General features: G+C 47.7%; 1 protein-coding gene across 1 annotated transcript; it reads left to right on the top strand.

Annotated features, from left to right (window-relative positions):
• Positions 1 to 5,412: 5,412 nt before the first annotated feature.
• On the top strand, positions 5,413 to 12,500 carry KLF10 (Kruppel like factor 10). The gene is made up of 4 exons (XM_035011671.1): positions 5,413 to 5,603; positions 8,952 to 9,185; positions 9,501 to 10,413; positions 10,897 to 12,500. Exons 1-4 carry the CDS (start codon positions 5,568 to 5,570, stop codon positions 11,154 to 11,156), a joined length of 1,443 nt encoding a protein of 480 aa, XP_034867562.1. The 5' UTR covers positions 5,413 to 5,567; the 3' UTR covers positions 11,157 to 12,500.
• The last annotated feature ends 5,745 nt before the right edge of the window (positions 12,501 to 18,245 follow it).

Below are 18,245 nucleotides of genomic sequence, written 5' to 3'. Positions count from 1 at the left end.
ATGCTCTACCTACTGAGCCAGGCACCCCTGAGAGTTCAAGATTTAAAAAAAAAATTTAATGAGCTTAAAAACCACGGTAATTAGTATAATGAAAATAATAAATAATATTCACTAGTCAGAGAGGATGTTTTTCCTAAACTGTGTGACACTTTCACTTTCTGAATCAGCCCTTGCTTGCCTCTCATCTCTACTTCATGTCATAGTAGGCCAAGAAATCGTAAGTTCTGGGTATGGAAGAGAAGTCCTTGCCTGTCACCCTTCACCAACATTTCACCACACAGCTGTTCCCTCTCAGCCTCCCTCCTGAGCGTGTAGTTCTCCGGAGACCCACCCTCAGTTCTCTTATCTCTTGTTTACTCTTCCTAGGGGATTGCAGCCACTCTGGCTTCAGCTGCCACCTATACCCTGATTACTCCCAGATTTTAATCTCTGGCCCAGATCTTTCTCTCCTGGGCTCCAGACCTGAAATTCCAACTGCCTCCTGGGCATCTCTATTTGGATGTCCCGCAGGTAATCTTATCTTTATATGTCCTAAGTCAGATTTGACATTTATTCCTCTCCACCAAAACCTACCTCCCTATGGCCTGTTCGTTGGGCAACAGGGATCTGTTTCATCCAGTGAATCAAGCCAGAACCTGGCAGTCCTCCTCCACATCTCCCTCTTTCTCATGCCCCCTTCCAGTGAACTGCCAAATTCTCTTGTTTCCTGCTATTTCTATTCTGTTGTTTCCATGCCTGCCACTGTTTCCTTTGTTTAGGCCAGCATCATCTTTGCTGTCTACATTATTGCAAAAGCCTTCTCACTGGTGTTAGACCTCCACCCCTCTGGTCCATGCTCCACACTGAGCCAAAATGGGCTTTCTATACCATCATTCCTTGCTAAAATCTGTCAGTAGGTCCCCATTGTCCTCAGGATAGAAGTTCTACTTCCACATTCCTTAGCATGTCATGCAAAGGGCTGCTTCCCTTAACACCCTAAGCTCCTCATCCTACCTCTCAAATCTGTGATCCAGACAGTTCCAAGCACCCTGAATCCCCAATGGTCTCTCTCGTCTCCACCTCTCCTCTCGCTTAGGGATCAGCTGAGCGAAGCTTTCCCTCATCCCTTCCTTGGCCCTCCTAGGACACTCTGTGCACACCCCTTTCCTAGCATTTACCACACTCTGTAGTCATGGCGGCCTCATATATTTACTTCTCCTGCTATACTGGAAGCTCCTTCCACATACTTTTATTGTTTTTCCTCAGTGTTCAGCTAGCGCCTGGCATATGGTAGGGCAATGGATGAATGGTGATGATACCCACAGACTCAAAGAAGCAATGGGAACATGCTGTCAGTCACACTGTTTTAATCCCGTAACTCAACTGAAGGCTCTTTACATGTCAGCCGCACCGCCACTTCCTTCATTATTCTGATGGAAGGAGAAACCAGCACCATCAGCAGGAAGGGTCAGCGTCTATCTGAGATACTGCTTACTCCTGCCCAGGACTTTTTTTTAGTCATGCCCAAGATGAAAGTTTTGCATGTGTGGTTCTGCAGTGATGCAAGCTAGGGGTAAGAGATAGGAGGATCTATACTTCTGCCCTAGGTGTTTGTCCACATTCTGTCTGTAACTCCTTTGGGTCTTCAGAGACAACCTACAATTTTATTTCCTCCATTAAAAAAATCTTGAGTGCCTAACATAGAACAGACACTGGGCCAGAAAGATTGTGACATGGCCACCACCTTGAAGGAGCTCAGATCTGGGTGTAGTATAAGCAGGATTCAATATTGTAAAATATTTCTTGCAGTAAGATGTGATATGTGTGGGGTGCCTGGGTGGCTCAGTCATTAAGCGGCTGCCTTCGGCTCAGGTCATGATCCCAGGGTCCTGGGATCGAGCCCTGCATCAGGCTCCCTGCTCCACAGAAGGCCTGCTTCTCCCTCTCTCGCTCCCCCTGCTTGTGTTCCCTCTCTCACTGTGTCTCTCTCTGTCAAATAAATAAATAAAATCTTAAAAAAAAAAAAAAAGATGTTATATGTGCTCTACACCCAGCATGGAGTATGGACAAAGTGCTGTGGGAGCAGAGAACAGTGGACTCATCTTGAAGTTATCAAGGAAGGCTTCAACAAGGTGGCAGTAGAACAAAGGAAGCCAAAGGAGCCTTTCAACGATAAAAATATATATTTCTTCCAAGACACCATGGCTCCTGTTACACTTTAAAGAAAATCTATATTTCACACTATGGCCTATAAATTCCTCAGTAATCTGGCTCCTCCTGCCTCACTCTCCAACCTGCCCTTCCCCATCCCCTCCTTCCCCCAGCACCCTCTAAACCTCCAGCCACACTGCATCACAGAGCAAACTCCTTCCTGGTAGGACGCTGTCATAGCTGTTCCCTCTACTCAGGTACATTCTCCCTGAATCTGCCTATCCTCTCATTAGGTTTTCAGCTTAAGTCTCTTCCTCAAAGCAAGATTCTCTTATCTCCTAAATCAAACCACAATCATAGGCACAATCATATTATCCTGTCACCCACTGCAATTCTATGTGTTGTAGTTAACTTCACCTTCATAAGTGATTTTATTATATATATATATATAGAGAGAGAGAGAGAGAGGGAGAGAGAGACTTGTCTTTGTCTTCCCATCTAGGCTTTTTGAGAACAGGGACTTGGATTGTTTTGTTCCTTGCAGTTGTCTGGGTACCTAGAACACATAGTAGGTGTTCAATAAATATTTGTTGAACAGACTGGATAAATGAGCAACACAATGTTTACTGAATGAGGACATGGCTTAGAGATGTGGAATTGTACCATATGTTTGAGGAATAGCAAGTCATTTGCTATGGCTTTGGACAAGGGTATATCTGGGTAGGAGAGGAGCTTGGAAGGGGGGGAGAGTAGTTGGGGGCAGACTATACAGCTCTGAATGGAATAGTCTCTTATCTCCTAGGCAACAGGAGCCAAGGATCCTTTTTTAAGTAGGGAGTGTCATGATTGGATCATGACTTTCAAAAAACACCACTCTAGTGGAGTGTGGAGAGTTTGGGCACCAAAAATCAGCTGGGGTGGGGTTGGAGTTTGGGTGGGGAGATTGCAGATTATTTAATCCAAGGGAGAGTTGATACCGACTGACCTAGAGTAACAATTGAAGGACAGAAATGAAAAGTGAGGAAAAAGATATTTTAGAGGCAAAACTGTTGGAATCTGGGGGCCAACTGGATCCAGGACTTTGAGGGAGAAGGTGAAGGCTGGATGGGAGGTGATGAATCCATACAGGAAGGAGCAGAAATGATTTTAGTTTTGGTAATGTTGAGTCTGAGGTGCCTGAGGAACTTCTTTCTCTGAATCTCTAGGAATTGTGCCACCACCACACTGTTCCTCCTACCCCTTTTCTCTTTTCTTTCCTGTTTTGAATCACTCCCACAAGCCATGAATGCTCCCTGCTTCTCAGCGTGCTGGGGCATCATGCCAGCAGGCCCCACATTCCTGAAGAAGGGACTGGGTCCAGACCTGGAGGGCTGGCTGGCTGTGGCCACCCGAGGGGGCGGCTCCCTGACAGGAAGGAAGGCTGGCCTGTGGAGGGGGCGGCTCCCTGACAGGAAGGAAGGCTGGCCTGGTGGTTGGGCACAGAGTGGAGCTTCCACTGCTACAGCAGGTGCCCGGAGCCAGCTGCTCCAACCCCTCAGGCTCAGATCAACAGGATGGGACAGCCCAGGCGGAAGGAAGCCTACAGGAAGGGACACCCCTGCAGACAGAGTGGAGGCATGGGGTGGAGGGGAGATAGGAAGAGCTGCCTGGGCTGCTGAGCTGGCGCCCCTCCAGCTGATTCAGGAGAGGCAGTGACAGGAGGCCATTCAATCCCCAGCCCTGGTCAGCTGTATTATTACTGCTGTTGTTGGCTACCCTGGGCCTCAGATATCAGAAGGAACCTGGAAGATGTTCATGGATTTGCCGGTTTCTAAAATAATTCCCTTTCTATGCTCATTCTGTGGTTATTGGGAAAGAAAGGTCACTTGCATTAGCTTTTCAGTTACACGGAGAGGTGAGACAGCTTGAGGGAGGGGCAGTGATTTTTTGCCACGTGTTCAGCCTGTCCAAAGGAGATAAAATCTCTAGTTTGCTTTAAGCCGGGTTATCACTGCCCAAGTCTCCCAACAACAGCTGCTGTGAACGGGCACGCAACGGCCAAAAGAGGGCAAATCGGGAACGAAAGCAGAGTCACCCGCTCCAAATCTGAGGCCCTGGCTCTCCTCGGACCAGCCCAGGGGGTCGGAGGTGGGGTTGTCGGGGAGAAGAGGGCGGGTGGCGCTTTAGAGGGGGCGGTGTGTCTTTGACCAGGTGGGCATCCCCGCAGCATCCCCATCCCCAGGCGCGGTGGGGCGGGCGCCCGGCGACCCCAAGAGACCCCTCCCCACAAGCAGTTTCCAGGCAGGGCGTTTCCGGAGGCCCAGGCCCGGGTGGGGGTGGGGCCCACCTTTGAAACAGCTTGTAAAGACTGCAATTTAAACTTTACATTGGGCTCAAAACTCGATTCCGCAACCAAGCGTCGGCGCCACAGAAGGATAAAAACTCGGGTTTACAGCCCGTCATCGCCCCATTGGTCCCGTTCTCAAGGCTTCTTGCAGTCCCCACACCTTTCTCTCGGCTGCCTAGAGAAAGGATGGGCGGGGAGGGCAGGGGCGGGCACTGCTGCCTGCAACGCAGAAGGGGAGGGCGAGCCCGCCCCCGTGGCCCGGGCGTGGGCGGGGGGCGCAGGAGCAGGTGTCGGCTCGGTGACAGGGTTCCCTTCCCTGCCCTCCCCGCCTCGGTGCTCCCCACAGCTCAGCGAGGCAAAACCCAGCAAATGCTCGAGAAATGCAGCTCAGTCGGTCAGCGGGCTCTGCTTTCTTGCCAGACGCCTAAGAGGACGGCGCTTCCAAATGCAAATCTCTTGGCTCCGGCGCCTTGGCTAGCAGCCGCCGCCTCCCCCGCCCGGCTGCCCGGCGTCCCGCCCACCCCGCGGCGGGCCGAGATGGGGCCCAGAGCAGAGGGGACGGGGCGGAGCGGGCATCCCTCCCCACCTCCCACGTGGGGTCGGCCCTCCGCAGTGCCTGGGCGCGCCGCCGCCGCGCCTCCGGGCTAGGCCCCCGCCCGCGGCACCGCCCCCTAGGCCGGGGCGGAGGACGGCAGGGGAGGGTGGGCGAAGGGTGGAGGGTGGGCGAGGGGTGGGGGGTGTCACTGAGTCAGGTGGCGGCGGGAGTTCCCTCGGGCAGGGTCGAGGGAACACGCTGCCGGGGATTGTGTACACGCTCCACTGACACAAGCTTCACGCTGCCGGGCAGCCGCTGATCACGCGTGGCCCCGGGAGCCCATTGGCCGGCGCCTCACACACCTTTGTCGCTGATTGGCCGGCCGCAGGCTCCGCCCCCACCCCCGCCCGCGGCGCGGGGCAGGCGGAGAGGCTACCTGAATGGGGAGGGGGCAGACGGCGCGGAGCGCGGCGGCGGCGGGAGCGGCGTCGAGTGTCTCCGGGCGTCCGTCTGTGGCCAAGCAGCCAAGCGGCATAGCAGCCAGTCAGCTCGCCGCCGGCGGCCAGGCAGCCAACCATGCTCAACTTCGGCGCTTCTCTCCAGCAGGCTGCGGTAAGTCACCTGGGGATGCCCCTGTCCTTCCCTTACGCGCTGCGTCTGAGGGGCCAGCCGGGGCACCAACCCTGAGCCCTTGACATCAGCAGCGCCTGAGGACCGGGGCTGCAGCGGAGTCGTGGGGGAGGAAGGGGCTTTCTGCCTGCACACTGGGCATTGGTGAGGGCGTGTGTGTCATGGGGTGGGTCAGGACAGGCGGATTGGGATCTACAGACGAAGGGACAGGGGTCTTGCTCAAGGTGTAATGGGGAGGGGAAGGGGCAGCTCCGCTGGGACACTTGAGGCAGGTGAGGGGGAGGATGGCTGAGGGGCGCTTAGAGTGAGGAGGGGGCTGCTGCCCTGGCAGCGAGGACAGGGGAAGGTGTGGAAGGGGAGTGTGTGTGTGTGTGGGGGGGGTGACAAGGGGGCTACCCTGCACCTGGCACCCGGGAGAGATGCCGCCGTCTGGATCAGGAATGCGACCCCGGGCGGGAGGGAGCTGCCTACTGGCATTTGAGGGGCGGGGTGTCCACAGGACAGGAGAGGGGGCTGTCCCTCTCGGGGGTCTGAGCGGAGGCTTGTGGTACTGGGGCTGCTCAGCAGACAGCCGGGGGCTGGGGGAGGGGGCGCCCGGCGTGGGCGCGGAGGAGCGGCACGTGGGCCCCGGACCGCCCAGGGGGGACGAGGAGGTGCGCCCCCAGACGTCGGCAGGGGACTTCCCACTCCCCGCGGGAGCAAGTGGCCGCCTTTTGAGGACCCCCCGGGAGGGGGTAGGGAGGGAGCTGCCTTGGGGACGGGAGGGTGGAAAGCAGGAGCCAGCAGCGGGGCGGGGGATGTGGGCGGGGGGAGCCGGGGCCGCGAGACGCGGGGGCCGCGTGTCGAGGCGGGAGCCGCGGGCCGTGGGGCCGCGCGTGTGGAGCCGGAGCTTGTGGGGGCTGCACGTCTGGGAACCTGTGGAGACTCGGCGGGCGGGGATGGAGCTGCCGGAAACCGCGGGGAGGGGGCGCAGCGTCTGCGGGAAAGACGGGGTGGTCTGAGGTCCCGCGGGCGGCGTGGGCGGGAAGCGCCGAGGGCTCGGCCGGATCCCCGGGGGCTGCGGCCGGGAGGAGGGCGGGGGCCGGGTTTCCGCGGGGACCCGGCTCCTCCTCCGGCAGCTGAGGCGGAGGCCCGGGGGTGGGCCGGGAGCGGGTGCGCCCAGGGAGCTTCTCGTCCCCGAGTGACCCAGCCCCGGCCTCCGCCAGGGGCGGCAGCGAGGCCCAGCCCCGCTGTCGGTTCCTAAGGGAACGGCGGCTCTCCGGGAGTGGGGAGGGGCGGGCGCTCCCGGAGTCGGCGCCCGCGGCCCCGCCCCTCCCCGCGGGCTCGGGCGCGCACTGCCGGGCGGTTGGCGGCGGTGCCCGCGGCCCCTCCCCCGGGCCGGCGCGAGGGCGGGGGCCCGCGGGCTCAGGAAGTAGGTGAAAGGTGACGGCGCGGCAATTCCCAGTTCACGTTTCCTGCGCCGCCCCGAGCAGCCGCTGATCACGCTTTGTTCACATGCCTCGCCCCCTCCTCCCCCGCGCCCCCCGCCCTTCGCGGTCCAGCCAATCCGGGCCCGAGCCGCCGGGCAGGCTGGCCAATGGCGGGGGCAGGGGCGCGGGGACGTGCGAGCGGCGAGGAATGTTCCCAGTGACTCACCCGCGAGCCTCATTGAGGTTAGGGCGGCCCCATCCGTCTGTCCCCGCCAGCGAGGATCTCCCCCGCCGTCCGCCCCCGCCCCTCGTCTGCCTCCCCCGCCCGCGCCTCCACCCGCTCTTCCCTTTCCTGCCTCGCGCCCCACTCCCTTTCCTCCCCTCCCCGCTTCTCTTCCTGCCCTTCGCAGCTCACACTCCCCTGCTTGCCCGCCTTTTCTCTTTTTTCTTTCTTTGCATTGGCGTCTTGAGGCTTTTACACATACAAGAGTTGTCCGTTGCAGCTTACATAAAGGGGCGCGCGATTATGCAATAGCGTTATTAGTGAAATTTATAAAGAGCAGGGGTTCCTTTTCTAAGGATTTCAACACGAGGAGTGTATGCATTTTTTAAAACAAGCTTTGAGAATAATACCTTGCAGCGTAAAGAATGCTTTTAGGTATTTTTACACGATCTCTGTTTAGACCAAAAGAGTGGGATCACGTTAATGAAAAATGGGAGGTCGTGGGTAGTACCATTTTTTTTTAAAGTGCAATGTAAGGAACTTTAATATGAAGCATTAAACACTTGATGGAGCTGTACAAATAAATGCCAAGCATGTGCTGTCATTCTTGTCATCAGTTATTTTAAAAATTAAAATATGTTCGATTGGACTATTGCAGATTCGTTACAGTCAGGTTTTTGCAAATTCTGGGTAGAAGATTAAATTTTATGATTGGCCATTTTTTAGTAGTGGTGCATTAGCTGGTCATAGTTGTGCATAGCAAACCATTGTGTTAAATAGATCTAGTGAATAGGAACACAAACATGAAGAACCTGAAGTTTCAATAAAGCTTTGGGATTTTTTCACATATTTCACTTTATCTCTGTTTACCAGAGATAATCAAACTATGAAAGATTTCAAATAACCTAATGTAGTAATTTTAAAGAGACACTGAGGATTTCTATGCTGTTGATTTTATTCTAAAGCGGAAAGTGACTTACCAAAGGTCAGACCCGTATCATCAGGCCAGAGCTCTGTCCACTACACTTTGCCTTTTTAAGAAAATTGTGGGGTTTTTTTTTTCCCTATTAGGAACTGGTATCTCAAAAGTCCTCATGCCACATTTGTAGTATTGAAAAAAGAACTTTTTTTTTAAAAGATTTTATTTATTTGACAACGAGAGACACAGCGAGAGAGGGAACACAAGCAGGGGGAGCGAGAGAGGGAGAAGCAGGCCTTCTGCGGAGCAGGGAGCCCGATGCGGGGCTCAATCCCAGGACCCTGGGATCATGACCTGAGCCGAAGGCAGACGCTTAACGACTGAGCCACCCAGGCGCCCCGAAAAAAGAACTTTTGTGGAGCATTCCCTTAGCTATTTTGTCTGACCCCAGTTGCAAATGGCTATTCTGGAGAGAATATGAAATTTCTAAATCAAGTTCTTCTCTTTTTTGAATCATATATGCATTGTTTGCTTTTAGCTTTGGTCTCCTTAATGGTGATAAGGTGCTCCTTTCTCCCTTGGAAGGATATCAGTCTTCAACCCTAAGTGTGAAAGAATGAGGAGGATTTTATTGATTTTACCATTACCATTAGTTGGAGTGAGAGAAAAATTATTTCAGAAACTTGGAAAGTTGTGCGAATTGTAAAGAAAAAAGTTGTGTGTTACTCTGTGTGTTATTTGTATGACAAAAATGTGCTTATAATCATTTGATTTTTTAGGAGGAAAGGATGGAAATGATTTCTGAAAGATCAAAAGAGAGTGTGTATTCATGGAACAAAACTGCAGAAAAGAGTGATTTTGAAGCTGTAGAAGCACTTATGTCAATGAGCTGCAGTTGGAAGTCTGATTTTAAGAAATATATTGAAAACAGACCTGTTACTCCAGTATCCGATATGTCCGAGGAAGAGAATCTACTCCCGGGTACACCCGATTTTCATACGATCCCAGCATTTGTAAGTATTATTGTTTTTCTTTTTTTTTTTAAGATTTTATTTATTTATTTATTTGAGATAGAGAATGAGATAGAGAGAGCATGAGAGGGGGGAGGGTCAGAGGGAGAAGCAGGCTCCCTGCTAGCCTGATGTGGGACTCGATTCAGGGACTCCAGGATCATGACCTGAGCCGAAGGCAGTCAGTTAACCAACTGAGCCACCCAGGTGCCCAGTATTACTGTTTCTAAGATGAGAATGCAGATGACAGAATTTTTTTTAATTTACATAATGAACTTAAGTTCTCATGCCCGTTTCCTGTATATTTTTCTTTTCTAGTGTTTGACTCCACCTTACAGTCCTTCTGACTTTGAACCCTCTCAAGTGTCAAATTTGATGGCATCAGCGCCATCTACTGGACACTTCAAATCATTCTCAGATACTGCCAAGCCTCACATCGTTGCCCCTTTCAAAGACGAAGATAAGAGCCCAGTACCTGGCCCCAAACTCCCCAAGGCTCAGGCCACAAGTGTGATCCGTCATACAGCTGATGCCCAGCTGTGTAACCACCGATCTTGCCCAGTGAAAGCAGCCAGCATTCTCAACTATCAGGACAATTCTTTTCGAAGAAGAACCCACGTAAATGTTGAGGCTGCAAGAAAAAACATACCCTGCGCAGCTGTGTCACCAAACAGATCCAAGTGTGAGAGAAACACAGCGGCAGATGTTGATGAGAAAGCAAGTCCTGCACTTTATGACTTTTCTGTGCCTTCCTCGGAAACCGTCATCTGTAGACCTCAGCCAGCCCCTGTGTCCCCACAACAGAAGTCAGTGTTGGTCTCTCCACCTGCAGTATCAACAGGGGGAGTGCCACCTATGCCAGTCATCTGTCAGATGGTTCCTCTCCCTGCAAACAACCCTGTTGTGACAACCGTCGTTCCTAGTACTCCACCCAGTCAGCCACCAGCTGTCTGCCCGCCTGTTGTGTTCATGGGCACTCAGGTGCCCAAAGGCGCTGTCATGTTTGTTGTACCCCAGCCCGTTGTTCAGAACCCAAAGCCTCCAGTGGTGAGCCCAAATGGCACCAGACTCTCTCCTATTGCCCCTGCTCCAGGGTTTTCCCCTTCTGCCGCAAAAGTCACTCCTCAGATTGACTCCTCCAGGATAAGAAGTCACATCTGTAGCCATCCAGGATGTGGCAAGACATACTTTAAAAGCTCTCATCTGAAGGCCCACATGAGAACACACACAGGTACCAACCATTTATTTGTGTCTTAGAAGTTTAGATGAATATTTTTAGGCCATGATCACAAATATAAACCAAGCATGTTACAGAAGAACTTGCTCTATTAGCCAGTTCAGTGGCTGATATTACCAGTACAAGTTCCTGCAAAAGGTTTCATCAGGTGTTTTTGTCTTAATTTCTCAAATGATTAAGTGTCTGAGTAGTTACTTTAGTAAAGTATCTGTAAGCCTTTGTACCATAGTTGAAGTCAGAAAACCTTTTTGTTTTCAGCTTTTTATAAAAGGAAGATTCCTATAAATGCGACAGAGTGAAGGTTGAAAATAGAGCAGTATACTTATTCGCTTAACAGTTGATTCATTTAGTAGCTTTTATTTTGAAAAGATTCTCTTAAGATATTTTAACATGTATATCTTTAGATATAATTAGATATGTAATTTCCAGTGATTTGGTAAATGCATAGTAACGATGATCTGAATTTCTTTGTCTCAGGAGAAAAGCCTTTTAGCTGTAGCTGGAAAGGCTGTGAAAGGAGGTTTGCCCGTTCTGATGAACTGTCCAGACACCGGCGAACCCACACAGGGGAAAAGAAATTTGCTTGCCCCATGTGTGACCGACGATTCATGAGGAGTGACCATTTGACCAAGCATGCCCGGCGCCATCTGTCAGCCAAGAAGCTACCAAACTGGCAGATGGAAGTGAGCAAGTTAAACGACATTGCCTTACCTCCAACCCCTGCCCCCACACAGTGACCGCTCAGAAGGGGAGAATCAGAAGTAACTTTGGTCACAGCCACGAGCCAGCGGTGATATAAAAATGCTTCCACTGCAAGTCTGTGGCCCTCCAGCGTGGGCCGAGAGCAGAAGCCCTACAGCCTGAGGAGGAGGCTCAGCCTGAGTTAGAGGACAAGAAGTGCTGCGGCCACAGGCAGGTCACAGAGTGGCAGGATTCATTTCTTATCACATGAGAGAGATGAGAAAGCTTTTATTCCTTTAAATATTTTTTGAAGGTTTCAGATGAGGTCAACACAGGTAGCACAGATTTTGAATTTGTGTGCACAATTTATTACTTCATTTTCACCATTTATACTTGAGACCAACTTTTCAGTGTGATTCTTCTAAAGCACTGGTTTCAAGAGTAGAGAGACTGGAAATAAACATTACGGTACAGAGATGGAGATGGAAAATCGATTTGTATTATTACGAATATTGGCATCTTTTCCTAGTTACCTTGTTTACTATTCCTAGTCTTTCCAGTCAACTTCGTGGATGTAGTTGTTAAATATATCTAGAACTAGCATTTTTATACTTGCTAACATTTGGAATTAAGCAGCTGTATATTGCTAAAGAGGACCCAAAGAATTGGAATCCTCAATAATTTAATTGCTTTGAAGTATAGCTACAGTTTTTTTGCATTTCTGTTTTGAAAGTTTAACAGATGACTATATCTAGGCATTTTATTATGCTTTGAACTTTAGTTTGCCTGCAATTTCTTGTGTAGATTTGAAAATTGTATACCAATGTGTTTTCTGTAGACTCTAAGATACATTGCACTTTGTTTAGAAAAGAAATTTGAAAATAAAAATATATATTGTAAAGAAGGGATACCAAGAATTTTAGATAACTCCTTGAAAAAGATGGCTTATGTCATCAGTAAAGTACCCTTATATTATGAGGATGTAATGTGTGCTTTATTGAATTAGAAAGTTAGTGACCTTTATTCACATGGACAGATGTTGTCCTGTTAATTTATAAGGAGTTTTGGGGGGAGGTTGGGGGGGAGGTGGAACTGGGTGAGTAGAAGTTGGTTAAAACATTCACTTTTGTTAACAGTATTTCTGTTACATTCTGTTGTATAGTGGATGATATACAGAGTGGTAAAACAAAAGTAAATGGTTTAAAATATATAGTGAAAAATGGCACTATCTTCCCATTTAACATTTTTCTCTTGGGTATTGATTTCTGACATCAAAACTTGGACCCTTGGAAAACAAGAATTTTCTTTTAATAAAAAAAACTTTGTGATTTACAATTTGCACAATATTTCTTTTGTTGTACTTTATATCTTGTTTACAATAAAGAATTTCCTTTGGTATATTTACTTGGTTGATTGCATTTGTTGAAAACCATCCTCAGTCTAACCATGACAGCGATCACTTATGGTACTATCCAGAGACTTAGTATCTGAATTTCTCTAGGAGCTTCATTCAAATTTAGAACTGTAAGAGTGTATTCTTAACAGGAATCAATTTATAGAGAGTATACAGAGCAAGGCCTGGTATCCACATATTCATTGAGATAATTTGCAAGCCTGCCCAGTCTAAGAAACCAACACATTTTAAACACTCTTACATTTTGATGATTTGGAATTGAAGTACAGCTTTGGCTCTCAGCAAAACCTTAAGTAGCTAAGTAGCATTAAGTTAAAGGGCATACCACAGTGAATAATTACAAGCAATGAGACAGCTGCAGCAAATGAAAAGGAGCCTGACCTGTTAAATAGAGCGTAAATTACTCACCTCTAGAAGTTAGATTAGCTCAGGCCATTAAGTGAAACATTAAATGCAATAAACATACTGGTACTTAAGCTGCATGAAAGGTAATACACCTGGGAGGAGAAACACTTGCTAGTCACTTGTCAGTGGAACTAGGAGCTATAAATGCTACTTGGTGTATTGAGTATAATTCTGGAGATTGCTATTTTAGTTGGCTCTGAAACTACTGCTTGTCGTGAGAGAACATCTTCTGCAGTGTCCAACTTAACCACTGACCTGAAGGAAGTCTGGCTTACTGTTGAACACCCATGGTGAGGGGCAATGTAATGTACTCACTTGGCACCAGTTATAAGACAAGCATCTCGGGTTATCTGTGCACCTGTTGCTATTTATTTCTTGGAAACTTACCACCACCCAAGTACAACACAGCTGCTGGGGAGGGGCCTTGCTGTTCTGCATCTTCTATGCTGGGAACCTGGACCATCCCGACTCCGTTCCTCATGATGGTAGGTCTTCAGAAGTGGGAGTACAGGAAGGTAGCTGACCGAGTACCCACCCCCTTGTAATGGCATGGCCAGCGGAAACGTGCCACCATTGCTGTATTCCCAGTCCTAGTTGGCAGCGGAGACTTCTCCTTAGAAATTTTATAAATCAAATTTTAACAGAGTAATGTATTTGAGTTTTATGTTCATGCAGGCTCTGATCTTGATGCAAAAGTTCCCCCAAACAAGAACATTTGGAGCGTGTAATGATAATGTGTTAGTGTAGCTTTAGCACTAGTTTTGGTGGTTTCCTCCCTGACATATAAGTTGGACTGTATGAAATTGCTGATACGCAAGCTGTTTTAACACTTAATTCTTTTTAGATAATTTTAGACTTAGAGCTGCAAAAATAGAGTTCCCATTTACCTTTTATCCAGCTTTCGCTTGTAACATCTTACATGGTCATAGAACATTTATCAAAGCTAATAAGTTAACCTTGGTACAATACTATTAACTAAAGTATAGAACTTTTTCGGGTTTCACTAGTTTTTCTACCAATGTCTTTTTTTCTATTAGAGGACCTACCTAATCCAGGATCTCAAACATTTACTTGTCCTAGCCAGTTTTCTCCAATCTGTGGTCATTCTGTCTTCTCTCGTCTCTCTTGAATAGTACTTGTCAGTTATTTTGTAGAATGACCCTCAGTTTGGGTTTGCGTGATGGTTTTTTTTTTGTGACTAGATTGAGATGATGTGTTAATTGGGAAGATACCACAGAGTGATGTCTTCAGTGCGTCATATCAAGAAATACATGGTATCTGTATTCTTGGTGATGTTAACCCTGATCACTTAGCTAAGTGATGTCCAAAGTTTTCCACTGCAACCTATTTTTCTCTTTATGATTATTGACTATTGGAGAGAGATACTTTAAGACGAATAACCTGTTTCCGCTTATACCTTCGCCCACTCAGTATGCTTAAATAGATCTTGCTTATGGCAGTTATTACTGTGATAGGCCAATAGCAATTTCCTATTTCCTTCATTATTTACTAATTGGAATTCTGGGGGAAAGAGTTGTTGCTTCTCCCCCATTTACTTATGTATTCAGTTATTTATGTCACTATGGAATTAGGGATATTTATTTCATTCTTCGAGTTATAATACAGTACTTATTTTGTGATCAGTTGTTCCAACTTTGGCCTTTGCTAGTTCTCTCACTATTCAACCGTTTTTGATTGACAACGATGGACATTTCATAGAGGTTCAACCTATCATTTCTCACTGGAATGAGAGCTGTTTGGTGTTAGTAATTTGACTTTTTGAAAGTTTTCTCTATCCATGTTGCTACCACTCATCTAATCCACCCTCTCTCACTTAAACAACTGCAAGTATCCCAAACTGGTCTCATCTTGTCTCCCACCATCCAGCCTCCTTGCGAGTCTTCCAAAAATGCAAACCTGACCGTGCCACTTCCCCATTTAAGGCATTTCTTTTTTTTTTTTTTAAAGATTTTATTTATTTATTTATTAGAGAGCGAGCGAGAGAGAAACAGCATGAGAGAGGAGAGGGTCAGAGGGAGAAGCAGGCTCCCCGCTGAGCCAGGAGCCCGATGTGGGACTTGATCCCAGGACCCTGGGATCATGACCTGAGCCGAAGGCAGTCGCTTAACCAACTGAGCCACCCAGGCGCCCCATTTAAGGCATTTCAAAACCTTCCCAATGCTCTTAGGATCAAGTCTAGGTCTCTTAACACAGTCTAGAACAGTCCCGTCTAATAGCAATATAATGTGAGCCACATATGTAATTTGAAATTTTCTAGTAGGCACATCAGAAAATTTTTAAGTTAATATTTTTATTTGACCCAATATATCCAAAGTATTATCATTTCAACATAGAATCAATACAAACATATTAATGAGATATTATATCTTTTTTTGCACTCATCTTCAAAATCCAGTATCTATTCATGTGCACAGCACATTCGGTTGCAACTAACCCCATTTCAAGTGCTCAGTTGCTTAGGTGGCTAGCAGCTGCTGAAGGCGCTGAGCAGAGCTGGAAGACCCCGCACTGCTACGCTTCTACCGACCTCGCACCACTTTCCACCTTATTCAACACACCAGGTCCAAGATCTGAGCCTTCACATACGCCGTTTCTTCTGCTGGAAATGTTTCCCTGCCCTTTCACTTTGACACTTCTGCTCTAATAATTACACTTTGCCAAAACTGCTTAATGTCTTTTTCCCCTTGACTGTAAAACTCCACAAAGACAAGGACCCTGTGAGTCTTGCTCACTGCTCTATCACCAGCATCTAACAGTGCCTGACACACAGCAGGGGCTCACTAAATTTTGTCAAACTGAAAACTGAACTGAGAGGAGGTCTGTGCAACTTTAGGGAGTGAAAACAATTAAGGAGTTGTTAAATGACATGCAGGGTACAGACAAAGGCGATGAAAAGCTGAAGACCTCCTTTTCTTATTCCTATCAATCTCTGCTAGTGTTGGAGGGACCACTCACTACACCTTCTAAGCTCTCAAAGAGTTGCATGGAATTTAGGTTCTTGTCATTGTATTTTTAACTGGGCAGGGAAGAAATCTGATCAAGATGGACATACGCAAGGTTCACCAAAGCCCTCTCTGTGAGTCTAATTCCTCAGCCTGGAAGGGCTCAGCTCTCACCCCACCCTTTGTCTTTGGAGGATACTCAGAATGAGGCAAGGTCATAAATGGGGACATGCATTGAGAGCACTGGACAGTTAGCAAAACCTTGGAGTTAAGAGAAATCTTTTGGGAAATGAAGTCAAGGGACACCTTAAGGGAAGCCTTTTTTCTAGAGATGTCCCACTGATTTTGTGTGTGTGCACACATTTGTGTGTGTGTGTGCGTGTGAATCCAGTTCTGGCACTTTTCTGACTAACTTAAGAACAGTTTGGGAAAAGGCTTAGAGTTGATTCTGAAATAGAAATGCCTCTAATTTTCTACACAGGTAGCTGTGCCCTAGAGAAGGTGTAGGGGAAGAGCACCGGTCAAATTTTAAGACCTCGTGTATTAGAGTTCTCCAGAGAAAGAGAACCAATAAGATTTATATGAACAGATTAATGATAAGGAATTGCTTCATGCGGTTACGGAGGCTGGCAAGTCCCAAGATCTGCAGTGGGTAAGCTGGAGATCCAGGAGAGCTGATGGTATAGTTCCAGTCCAAATAGAGGCAGTCTGGAGACTCGGGAAGAGCTGATTGATGTTTCATTCTCAGTCTGAAGACGGGAAAAAACTAATGCCCCAGCTCGGAGATAGTCAGATAGCAAGTATTCCTCCTTACTCGGTCTTTTTTGTTGTAGTCAGGCCTTCAACTGATTGGAGGAGGCCAATGCACAGTAGGGAGGGCAATCTGCTTTACTCAGTCCATGGATTCAAATATTAATCTCATATAGAAACAACCAGAATAATGTTTGATCAAATATCTAGATGCTCTGTGGCCCCATCAAGATGACACACAAAATTAACCATCACACCTGAATTCTAGTTTGGGTTATACTGATAACTGGTTTATTCCTTGGAAAAGTTGCTTTATCATTCTGGGTCTCAGCATCTACTTTTAAGAACAGGGCTGAACACACCTGTCTTATTCAGCTCACAGAGCCTCTGGCAAGTTCAGACAAGGTTATGTATACAAAAGCTCTCGGAAAGTATAATACATTTTACACTTGCTAGCACTGTGTAGCACCCATGTCTGGGAACATAGGTATGGCAGTAAGTGGATTGGACTTCCCATGTAGGGTAACCACTCACAGCTGGGAAGATTAGAGAATTTTAATATCCAGGGTTTCCATACTTCTACCTATGTATCTAACTATCTGGGTGATCCATTTACAGTAATTGTCATTAAATGAGGCCAGTTGAATGGGAAGGAAAACACGAAGAATTAAGGCCATGGCTATTTGCTGAGCATAGCTAAAGCACGGACACTTGTCATTTGATTATAAAGTACAAATTTGGACAGAGTTACCAGAGAACCATCCAGTATATGCACTAATTGCCTTTATGGAGTCCATCAGTTTATGGAGTTTCCTTTGTTCGTCTTTTTCTTTTCTTTCTTTCTTTTTTTTTTTTTTTAAGATTTTATTTATTTATTCGACAGAGAGAGAGATAGCAAGAGCAGGAACACAAGCAGGGGGAGTGGGAGAGGGAGAAGCAGGCTTCCCCCCAAGCAGGGAGCCCGATGCGGGGCTTGATCCCAGGACCCTGGGATCATGACCTGAGCCGGAGGCAGACGCTTAACGACTGAGCCACCCAGGCGCCCCTACTTTGTTCTTCTTGTAGGTACCACACTGTCACAACTCAGATCAATCATGAAGACAGAAAAGGCTCCAAAGTTTCTAACATTAGTTAGAAATTGTGATGGTGTGGTCCCTCTTAGGAGGTCAAATTCCAAATGTCCACAAAAATGTTCACAGTTGGAGGCTAGAAGTCTGAGATCAAGGTCTCAGCAGGGCTGGTTTCTTCTGAGGCCTCTCTCCTTGGCTTAGAGATGGCCCTCTTCTTGTATCTTCACATGGTCTTCCTTCTATATCTGCCTGTGTCCTAATCTCTTCTTTCAAGGACACCAGTCATATTGGATTAGGGCCCACTCCAATGACCTCATTAATTTTTTAAAGACCCCATTTCCAAGTACAATCACATTCTGAGGTGCTGAGGATCAGGACTTCAACATATGAATTTTGAGGTGACACAAAGCAACCCATTATATTGGTCAACCTATGTTGGTCTGTATTGCTCCGTCTTAATACACAGAGAGCAGTATTTTCTAAACTGATTTTAAGTTCCTATTTCCAGTGTCTGGTAAATTTCCTATGAGAGCTAAGCATCTT

This window comes from Mirounga leonina, unplaced genomic scaffold, assembly GCF_011800145.1.
Source record: "Mirounga leonina isolate KUSES-001 unplaced genomic scaffold, KU_Mleo_1.0 Mir_165, whole genome shotgun sequence".
In the NCBI taxonomy this organism is placed as follows: Eukaryota; Metazoa; Chordata; class Mammalia; order Carnivora; family Phocidae; genus Mirounga; species Mirounga leonina.
The sequence above is the reverse complement of the archived record's forward strand: the minus strand, read 5'-3'. Positions and strand labels throughout refer to the sequence as shown.